The sequence below is a fragment of the Bos grunniens genome, chromosome 18 (assembly GCF_055505025.1).
Source record: "Bos grunniens cultivar Pamir isolate PY7600 chromosome 18, Bosgru_T2T1.0, whole genome shotgun sequence".
In the NCBI taxonomy this organism is placed as follows: domain Eukaryota; kingdom Metazoa; phylum Chordata; class Mammalia; order Artiodactyla; family Bovidae; genus Bos; species Bos grunniens.
In genome coordinates this window covers 43,629,477-43,640,740 of record NC_141182.1, presented here as the reverse complement: position 1 = coordinate 43,640,740, position 11,264 = coordinate 43,629,477, and the positions used below count along the sequence as shown (strand labels likewise).

General features: G+C 48.5%; 1 protein-coding gene across 2 annotated transcripts in view; it reads left to right on the top strand.

The window, feature by feature from the left end:
* Nucleotides 1-6,899: 6,899 nt before the first annotated feature.
* The window catches only part of RHPN2 (rhophilin Rho GTPase binding protein 2), a 70,930-nt gene continuing 66,565 nt past the window's right edge, over nucleotides 6,900-11,264 (top strand). The window contains exon 1 of one of the 2 annotated variants that reach the window (XM_086351754.1): nucleotides 6,900-7,096. In XM_086351754.1, coding sequence (XP_086207880.1) covers nucleotides 7,028-7,096 — 69 coding nt within the window. In that variant the 5' untranslated portion in view covers nucleotides 6,900-7,027. Of the gene's footprint in view, nucleotides 7,290-11,264 lie in introns of both variants that reach the window. The other variant, XM_086351756.1, reaches the window with a different exon arrangement.

Here is an 11,264-nt window from a genome sequence, read left to right as displayed (position 1 = left end):
AAAAGATTGGGGGCAGGAGAAAGAGGGGGCCAGAGAGAGTGGTATGGTTGGATGGCATCACTGATTCAGTGGACATGAGTTTGAGCAAACTCTGAGAGATGGTGAAGGACAGGAAAGCCTGGTGTGCTGCAGTCCGTGGGGTCACAAAGAGTCAGACATGACTTAGTGACTGAACAGCAACAATTTATTTCCATTGAGCTTTCTTATTGAAATATGGACATATGTACAGAAAAGTGCAGAAATCATAAGCACATAGCTCTGTGCATTTTCACACAGTGAACACACCTGTGTAACAACAAGCAGATCAAGAAATAGAAAATTCCCCCAATCCCAGAAGCAATAACCTCAGAATAGATTAATTTCATCTGTTTCCTATTTTACATAAAATAGAGTTAAATAGCATTGTGTCTGGCTTCTTTGGCTCAACAATATTTTTGTAAGCCAAGCATTTAGCTCACAACATATTTGTTGCTTATATTAATAATAGTAATAAATTAGTTTTCCTTATGTGAGTATACCGCAATTTCTTATCCATTCTACAGTTGATGGGCATTTTGAGAAATTTCCAGTTAGGTGCTTTTTTAAAAAAAATTTTGGCCTCACTGCAGGGCATGCAGGATCCCAGTTTCAACCACAGGTTGAACCTGTGCCCCCAACAGTGGAAGCAAAACATCCTAACCACTAGACTTCCAGGGAGTCCCAAATAAGCGGTTATTGTGAAAAGTGCTTTCCTGGTGGCTCAGATGGTAAAGAACCCACCTGCAATTCAGGAGACCTGGGTTTGATGCCTTGGTTGGGAATATCACCTGGAGAAGGGAATGGCTACCCAATCCAGTATTCTTGTCTGGAGAATTCCATAGACAGAGGAGCTGGTGGGCTACAGTGGATGGGGTCACAAAGAACTGGACATGACTGAGCAACTCACACTTTCACTTTGAAAAGTGCAGCTGTGAACATTCTTGTACATATGGAGAACAGATGTGTGTATTTCTACTGGGTATCTATCTAGATTTGGAATTTCTGGATCACAAGTTATGCATATATCCCTCTTTAGTAGATTATGCCAGTTTTCCAAAGTAGCAGTACCAATCTACACTCCCACAAGCAGTGTACAAGATTCTGGTTGCTTCACATTCTCACTATTGCTAATATTAATATTTTGGGGAGTTATTCTGTCACTTATTTATGTTTATTTCCTAAGTACTTCTTCCCAAGATCCCAAAATAGCTTTCCTTTTAAATCACATTTAACAGTGTAGTGTAGCATAATGGGTGCTGTAACTTCAGGCAATGTAACTTACCAGACTAGTAACATCTGAGCCTCAACTTATTCATCTGTAAAATGGGAATGATAAACTACCCACTTCATAGGGTTGTTGACCAACTGAGATCATGCATGCAAAGTGCATGCATAAACATAAATATGCATATAGCACAGCTCCTGCCATAAAGTATGCAATAAACGACTGCTATGCACTTGACTGTATTTCAGAGCTGGGGAAACTGAGGCCACGAGGGGTAAAAGGGTCTGGTCAAGGTGAGTAGTGGCAAAGCCTACAGAGCCTGGTGTGGTTTTCTCAAGTCAGTGCTCCATGGCACCCTGTGGCTTCAATTTCTAAGATTTTTTTCTTGAAAAATGCAAACTTGATCTATAATTTTTTTTTCCTGGGCATGCTGCAGGGCATGTGGAATCTTAGCTTCCTAATTAGGGATCAAACCCAAGCCCCTGGAATTGAAAGAGCAGGGACTTAACCACTGGACAGCCAGGATAGTCCCTGGATCTATAATTCGTTCTATAATTTCGTTCATTTAAGGGTTACATTGTGATTTCGGCTTCTAATTTAGCAAATTTCATCAGATTCTCCAAGAGAGGATGTACATCAGGCTGCTCCCAGAGAAACCAGTGCTCCTTTTGTCAACAAGCAGGTCTTAGGAGGTGAGACTTACATTTTATTTGGAGAAACTGAGTCCCTGGAGAGTCAACTGCTGACCCCAGCCAGAAGGTAAAGCAGGGACTTGACAAAATAGTTGAGATTTTAACCGTTGCCTGTCTCAGGAGTTCCCAGGCCGGCTCTTTTATGAGGAGCACAGAGGCTCATTGGTGGTTCCTGTGACACACAACACCAACAGAGTTGACAAATAGGGGGTCAGAAGTCACCGTCCTGCTGGGTTAGCAGCAGCAGCTCTCACTTCCTGATCGCAGCGGGATCAGAGATAAGGGCTCAGGCCTGTGAGCCCCCGCAAGGAGTCATGAGAATTGTCTATAGATGTCTGGTGCTGCACAGCCTCTAGGAGGGACACACAGATGGTTCCCAGGCCCAGAAGATGCCTGTCAGGACATGCAATAAAGAACAGAAGTGGTATGGACCTAACAGAAGCAGAAGATATTAAGAAGAGGTGGCAACAACACACAGAAGAACTACACAAAAAATATCTTAATGACCTGGATAACCTGATAGTGTGATCGCTCACCCGGAGCCAGACATCTGAGAGTGTGAAGTCAAGTGGGCCTTAAGAAGCACTACTATGAACAAAGCTAGTGGATGGAAGTGATGGAATTTCACCTGAACTATTTCTAATCCTAAAAGATGCTGCTGCTAAAGTGCTGCGGTCAGTATGTAAGCAAATTTGGAAAACTCAGCAGGGGCCATAGGACTGGAAAAGGTCAGTTTTCATTCCAATTCCAAAGAAGGGCAATGCCAAAGAATGTTCACATTACCCTAAATTTCACTCATTTCACGTGATAGCAAGGTCATGCTCAAAAATCCTCCAAGCCAGGCTTCAACAGTACTGAGAACTTTCAGATGTACAAGCTGGATTTAGAAAAGGCAGAGGAACCAGAGATCAACTTGCCAACATTGTTGGATCATAGAAAAAGCAAGAGCATTCCAGAAAAACATCTACTGCTGTATTGACTACACCAAAGTCTTTGACTATGTGGATCACAACAAACTGTGGAATATTCTTAAAGAGATGGGAATACCAGACCACTTTATCTGCCTCCTGTGAAACCTGTATGCAGGTCAAGAAGCAACAGTTAGAACCAGACATAGAACAACAGACTGTTTCCAAATTGGGAAGGGAGTATGTAAAGACTGTATTGTTACCCTGTTTATTTAACTTACATGCAGAATACATCAGGTGAAATGCCAGGCTGGATGAAGCACAACTTGGAATCAAGATTGCTGGGAGAAATATCAATAATCTCAGATATACAGATGACACCACCCTTATGGCAGAAAGCAAAGAGGAACTAAAGAGCCTCTTGATGAAAGTGAAAGAGGAGAGTGAAAAAGCTGGCTTAAAACTCAACATTCAAAAAAGTAAGATCATGGTATCCAGTGCCATCACTTCATGGCAAATAGGTAGAGAAACAATCAAAACACTGACAGACTTCATTTTCTTGGGCGGCAAAATCACTGCAAATGGTGACTGTAGCCATGAAATTAAAAGATGCTTGCTCCTTGGAAGAAAAGCTATGACCAACCTAGATAGCATATTAGAAAGCAGAGATGTCACTTTGTTGAAAAGGTCCGTCTAGTCAAAGCTATGCTTTTTCCAGTAGTCGTGTATGGACCACAAAGAAGGCTAACCACCGAAGAATCGATGCTTTTGAAATGTGCTCTTGAGAGTCCCTTGGACTGCAAGGAAAGCAAACCAGTCAATCCTAAAGAAAATCAACCCTAAATTTTCATTGAAAGGATTGATGCTGAAGCTGAAGTTCCAATACTTTGGCCACCTGATGCAAAGAGCCAACTCATTGGAAAAGACCCTGATGCTGGGAAAGATTGAAGGCAGGAGAAGGGGATGACAGAGAAGGAGTGTTTGGATGGCATCATGAACTTGATGGACATGAGTGTGAGCAAGCTCCAGGAGATGGTGAAGGACAGGGAAGACTAAAGAAGTGTTTCTTTTCCTCTAAAGATGGCCAGGAGCTCCTCTCAGCTAGCTCTCAGGGTGGGCTGAAGTGTCTTTAACACCAGGCTACCTCTTCTTGCTCTTTTCCCTTTTGAATAAAAAAAAAGCAGTTCAAGAAGGCAAAGGTGTTAGGCTAGATTAAATAACAGGTTTTGGTTTTCAATATATTCACTTTAATGTGTATGTCCCCACAGGACAAAGTAACATTGGTTTTCCGCTTATTGTTATGACATAGTTGTGTTTTAAAATAAAGTTTGTTAAAGTGGGTAATTTTAAAGAGGACTCTTAAGTCAATAATAGTACACGTGACAGGGACTTCCTTGGTGGTCCAGTGGTTAGGATTCCATGCTTCCACTGCAGGAGGTACAGGTTCAATTCCTGGTGGGGGAACTAAGACACCACACGCTACACAGTGCAACCAGGAAATTAAAAAAAAAATAGTATAAGTGACATGTGTATGTGACAAACTGTAAAGGCAATTGGAGCTTCAAGGTAGTAGAAAGAGATGACAAAAATCTGAGAGTAGAAGAGAATGACTGGAGTCAGCAGCCCTGAACAGTGATCTCAGCCACTAATGGTCAGTGATCCCTGAACCACTTCACTCCTCTGAGCCTCCATCTTCTCACCTGTTAAATGGAGATTATTTAATTCTCTTATTAAGGGTCGTGAACCATATTCATAAACTTTCTGGCTAGCAAAGAGGTTCTATTATTGAAAACTTTATTATTCAGTTCAGTTCAGCTCAGTTCAGTTGCTCAGTCATGTCCGACTCTTTGCAACCCCATGAATCGCAGCATGCCAGGCCTCCTTGTCCATCACCAACTCCTGGAGTTCACTCAGACACACGTCCATCGAGTCAGTGATGCCATCCAGCCATCTCATCCTCTGCCGTCCCCTTCTCCTCCTGCCCCCAATCCCTCCCAGCATCAGGGTCTTTTCCAATGAGTCAACTCTTCGCATGAGGTGGCCGAAGTACTGGAGTTTCAGCTTTAGCATCATTCCTTCCAAAGAAATCCCAGGGCTGATCTCCTTCAGAATGGACTGGTTGGATCTCCTTGCAGTCCAAGGGACTCTCAAGAGACTTCTCCAACACCACAGTTCAAAGCATCAATTCTTCAGTGCTCAGCCTTCTTCACAGTCCAACTCTCACATCCATACATGACCACAGGAAAAACCATAGCCTTGACTAGATGGACCTTTGTTGGCAAAGTAATGCCTCTGCTTTTCAATATGCTATCTAGGTTGGTCATAACTTTTCTTCCAAGGAGTAAGCGTCTTTTAATTTCACGGCTGCAATCACAATCTGCAGTGATTTTGGAGCCCCCCCAAATAAAGTCTGACACTGTTTCCACTGTTGCCCCATCTATCTGCCATGAAGTGATGGGACTAGATGCCATGATCTTCGTTTTCTGAATGTTGAGCTTTAAGCCAGCTTTTACTGTTTCCACTGTTGCCCCATCTATCTGCCATGAAGTGAAGGGACTAGATGCCATGATCTTCGTTTTCTGAATGTTGAGCTTTAAGCCAGCTTTTTCACTCTCCACTTTCACTTTCATCATTATTAGCAGTGGTAATAGTATAACAAACATAACAGTGACCTGCCACTCCTGGTTCCCTCAAACGGAAGCAGTTGTTCTCAAGACCCAGCGTGGGTGTGTGTGTGTGTGGGGGGGGGGAGTACATTTCCAGTGCAATGAATTAATTATTGGGTGACCGACAATGCTGAAATTAACATGGTACTCACTTCTGACACGGAGAAAGGAAGTTTCTGTATCTGACACAGAGCTTCCCAAAATACCTGTCCCAGATGTTTAAGATTCTTCAGCCTCTGTATTAAAACAGTCCTTTCAGAGAACGCCTTTTCTCGTGCTGCGTCTTGGACCCAGCAATGATGATGAACTTTTATTTATTTATTTTGACGTTTACTTGGTTTTTGCTATTTGTTTTAAACTCTAGGACACCTACTAATGTATCTCCCTTTTTGGCTTGTTTAGAAAGCAAACTGTATCGTGTTCTACCCGTGGCACTTACCTCGACTGCCAAACGCAGCAGGAACTGCCCAAAGGTGTCCTTTGGTTGGGGGAGGGCGTAGGAACATCAGGACACCTGCCAAGAGGGGCGTGGCCCCACCCCCTGAGGGGTTTCCGGCTCCAGCAGCCCAGTGTCTACACCTTGTCTGCCAGGCTTCTATGGCTGGAGTCCACCGATCAGCTGGGGGTGGGCAAGAGAGCGTTGAGACCCCTATCGCCAGGGGCTCCTTCCGCTCTTAAACTATTCACTTTCCTACTGCGCAAGCTAAGCGGTTATCCACCACTTTTGTTGCAATACCTTCGAACAGCTCGAGAGTGATAGGGACTCATCTTGCAGTTGAGAAATCTCAAGTTTGAAGTGGTGGTTAAAAAGGACAGTTGTCGAATCTCTTGGGCACGAAACCTTTTCTGGGGATTTCTCCTTGGGTGGACCTCTCTCTTCCCGCCATCCGCGACCCCCAGCGGATCTGCCTAGTTTCTGCAACGCGGGTTGGGGGACTGGGGATTGATCACCGAGCCAATCGGTTTGAGTTACCCGCCAAGGCCCTCGGTGGCGCAGCCAACCCCCCAGCGTCCCGGACTGGGCCCTGGGGGATCCTGCGCTCCCCCCGCGCCCTCGAAAAGTGGCGTCGGGTCTGGTCACTGTCCCCGAGGCATGCGCTCAGGAGCCTCAGTTACACCCACGCGCTGCATTTACGCCCACGGTTCCAGAAAAGAGGCTGAATCCCCAACCTGGGTCTCGCTGCGAGACGCCCCTGCGCCCCTGGGCTGAGGCTGCAACCGCGCCCAGATTAAGCCCCTGAGGCTGGGAGGGGGACAAGTGAAGAGCCTAGGGGCTTGAGCTCGCAGCTCCGCCAGCTTCGCCAAGGGCTAGTGCTGCGCGCTGCCAGTCCGGAGTCGGGGCGGGGCCGGGGGCGTGGTCTCTACGGGCCGCGCCAGGTCTGGAGGGCTCCAGGCCAGGCCTCAGGCGGGGCTGGAGGTGGGGGTGGCCGCGAAGGCGGGGCGGGGGCGGAGCCGGGCGCCTTCGGGGACCAGCGCGCTGCTGAGCTTCAGTCAGTTCTGCGCTCCTGTCCCGCCAGTATGACTGACGCGCTGCTGCCCGCGGCCCCCCAGCCGCTGGAGAAAGAGGGCAACTGCTACTTTCGGAAGGTGGGCGGCTGTGAGCGGGTGGGGAGTCCGCGAGCTCCAGATCTTTTTCCTTGCAGGCTGTGGAAGGGGCTGCAGAGCGCGAGGCCGGGGTGGAGCAGGCCGGAAGCGGGAGGGGGCGCACTGGCCTGGGGCGCTCTCGGAGGAGGCTCGCGGTGAGGGGTGCGGCGGCGGTGCACCCGGCGGCCAAGAGCAGGTGACTTCCGGGGCTGGGAGTAAGGGGACGTCCGGGCCGCCCCGCGCAGGTGCCGGCGGAGGACTGGGCCAGGAGGGGCTCTCGGAGTCGCCCCCGCCGGCCGTCCCGCGCGCTTGGGGAAGGGACGGTTCCTCGAGCGCTGGCACCGTTGGCGTCGCGGCGCGTGGCGACGCGAGCCCAGCTTCCACCCGAGCGCTTGGCCGTGGCGTGTGGAAGGGGAGCCGCTCAGGAGGGTTGGCGTCCCCTCTTTGCCTCCAGAATGCTTCCAGTGTAAGCCTCTTGGACTTTTTAGTGGGCGGGAGGAGATTCGGGCTTCTCTGCGCGTGGCAGACCTGAGGGCAGCGGTCTCCCACCCTTTCCACTTTACGCTAAAGCGGATTTACCCGATTGCTGTGGAGACCTGCGGCGAGTGCGGCTCCTCGGGAGCTTGGTGGCCTCTCTCCCTGAAGTTAACAGTTCGTAGCTCAGCCCCTCAAAAGAGGCCCAACCCACTAAGTGGGGTCTCTGGGATGCCGGCAGGTGGCACGGCCTGGACTACAAAGATGTTTTTGAATCCGAAGTCACGGGGACACCTTCCATCATTCCTTGTCTGTCCCAGCGAGTCTAAAAATAGCCTTTGGGGCTTGGCCAGGCGGGACTGGGTGGGTTGAGAAGTTGTGTTTTTTTTTAATAACTTCTATGACCCAAGGCAAAGGGCGTAATTATAAACAGGGCAGTGAAACTGTTTCCCTAATTGTTCCAAGCCTAATGATCGAGCCAGTGAAAACGCTCTGGGCGGCTTCCTCCTTCTCCCTTGACTCTGCCTCGGGGCATTTTTTGCTCTCTGGTGAGCAGCAGTGTCTCTCTGGGGATGAGCAGGAGAAGATTCTGGGGACTGGTGAAGACTGAGTTGGAAAAATTCTTTTTAGTTAAATTGCTTTTAGCATTAAAAAAAAAAAAGTAATTTTAAGGTGTATTTAAGTGAAAAGATGTCATCATGGAATTACAGGATTAAAACTTCTAATTATGTGTGGCATTTGGGACAGAGGATCCACAGGCAGTGGAGTTACTGAAGGAGGCCAGGCCAGGGAATCCTGAGATCTTAGCCCTAGGGCCTCAGACCCTGACTGCCACCCTACTCCCCTCCACACCCGCCCCCCCCTCCCCCCCCCCGCCACCCTAGAATTACAGTGTAGCCTCCAGCCAGTGGCTTCCCGCTTCTGAGACTTCATTTCCTCCCCAAATTGTTTGTCTTCTGAACAGGTGGATGTCTGGACCATCTGGGGGAAATGACAGAGGTTAGGGACAGAAGAGATGGTGAACACCTGCCAGTGTTATGTTCCTTGGTCTTCCAGAACAGGTTTTCCTGGGGAGGATATGTATAGGACAGGGTGGAAGGCCAGGGAGCTGTGAACGGATGCAAAGCTTGAGTGTTTTTCAGGTGAGGTTTCTCCAATGGTAGATAAGAGGATCATGGGTGCGAAATACAATGAATCACTGATTTGCAATTAGAAACATCTCTTCTGAAAATGAGACCTTGTAATGATCATTGTGTTACATCATACTAGTCCAAAGAATGTTCCTAGTACAAGGTTAATAAAAGGCATCGATTGGGAACCTTCCCTGAACAAATGCTCCTTGAACGGCAGGTAGACGTTCTGCAGGTGAAGGAGGGGAGGAAGAGCCTTTCAGGTAGAGGGAACACTGGTGAAGGCACTGGACTGTGAACACTTGTGAGTGAGCCCTCAGGGGTGTGGAGGTGTAACGGGGAACCAGGCCTTTCAGGGGTCACGCACCCTGGATGCAGGGAAAGGGAACCTGGGGACCTATCAAAGTGCTTCATTCAGGACCAGACGTGTGAGATCTGTGTCACAGAAAGACCACTTTGAAAGCTGAGAGATCAGTAGGTGAGCGGTGGGGGAGAGGCCAGGGTGGAGCCAGGCAGGGAATGTGGAGAGTTAATCCTCATTGTCTCTGTCCTACTCTGATAGGGACTACTGATGACTTTTCAGTAACTTAAAGTACTAGGTAAACACATCCTCACCACCTATCCTTTCCACCAGCTTGTATCCCTAAGTCAAACCTGGCATCCAGACTGGAGGCAGGGATCCCGCTGGGGGCTGTGGAATGAAGAGGGCTTGAGCAAAGGCAGTCAGCAGGGATCGGAAGAACGAATGGACCGGATATGGTGGGAAAGGTGCTGCTCAGCGGAGTCCAGAATGTCTGCCTTCAGTGTCTGGGGGGATGGTCGGGGGCCTCACTGAGCTGGGGTCACCAGCAAGCTGAGGTAGGGGCAGTGGACTTGAGGCCCCCAAGAGTTATCCGAGTAGTGGTCCTTGTGGGGAGTCCACTCAGTGGACCCAGCAGCCACTGGGTACTTGGGCTGGAGTTGCAGCTTTGAGGTGCCCCAACGAGGAATGTGGTGGGATATTGTGAAAAAGGACCCAGTATAGAAGAGAATAATACCTTCACTTAAGGGACAGGCAGAGAGATGGTAAACAAGCCTAGAGGGTGACAGTGTCAAGGCAGCTCAGAGATCTTTCTAGTAGAGGGATGAGGGTGACAAGTCAGAAGAGCCCTGGAAAATCCTGGATGTAGTCCTTTAGGGGAGTGGCCCCAAACTGTTTTGGCACCAGGGACTGGTTTCGTGGAAGATAATTTTTCCACGGACAGGTCCGGGGGTGGGCGTGGGAGGGGGTCCAGGGGGCAGGGCATAGAGATGTTTTGGGGATGATTTCATTTATTGTGCACTTTATTTCTATTATTATTACATCAGCTTCACCTCAGATCATCAGGCATTAGATCTCAGAGATTGGGGACCCCCTGCTTTAGGGGGTTCTGGGTAAATGAGTAGGTGGAGAATTGGGGGCAAAAGTCAGTGTTGGGGAGTACAGAGGGGGAAGAAGCGCAGACAAAATAGTTGCTGGAGGGGTATGGGAGAGAGAAGAAGGCACGTTTGTTTAGAATGAGGAGGGAGGTCTAGAGACTTTTGAAAGCTGAGAGTAAAGACATTGGGATGGGGTGATGTGTGAAGATTCGAGGGAGAGAGAGACAATAGCTGTGGGAGGTCCCAGCAGGTGAGGACTGGAAACAGCTGGGACACATACTGAGTGGATGAGTCAACTGGGGGCAGGGAGTGAGGCCCCTGAGACTGGGGTGTTCAGGGCAGGCCCCCCGGTCCTGACTTTGGGGATTTTATGCACACTTACCGGATCAAATTAGTTTCCGGTCAAGTCAGACTTCTTCATTCGTATTCTGTTTGTCCTACCTTCCCTCTCTTCCCTCCTTTTTTTTTTTTTTTTTTAATTATTTATGGAACTCCCCTGGTGGTCCAGTAGTTAAGACTCTGTGCTTCCAACACAGGGAGTATAGGTTCGATCCCTGGTTGGGGGATGAATATCCTATATGCCTTGTGGCACAGCCAAAATTAAAAAATAAAAATCATTTGTTTATTTGGCTGCACCATTTCTTAGTTGTTTTATATGGAATCTAGTTCCCTGACCAGGGATCCAGCCTGGACCCCCGGCACTGGGGGCCCGGGGTCTTAGCCACTGGACCACCAGGGAAGTCCCTGTACTTTTCTTGAACGTGCCATTCTATTCTGTTCATTCAAAAAGCATTTATTGTGTGGCAGCAAGCTGTGAGCCTGATGGCTCTCAGGTTTTGGGGTACACTTGACCCTGACTCATTGTGGCTCCTGTGGAAGTTCATGAGTGAGTGAAAGTCGCTCAGTCGTGTCCGACTCTTTGCGACCCCATGGACTATGTAGTCCATGGAATTCTCCAGGCCAGAATACTGGAGTGGGTAGCCTTTCCTTTTGGGGGCCTCATTTCCTGGGATAGCTCAGGCCATGTCTGACTAGACAATTAGCCTCTTTTGCTATAGTTCAGAGAGCAGGAAGTGGGGGGTGGGAGTACATGGTCCATATTCAGAGCTGAATTGTATAACGTGTACACAAAATGAAGATTAATTGCCCGAAAGTCCTCTCTGCCTGCT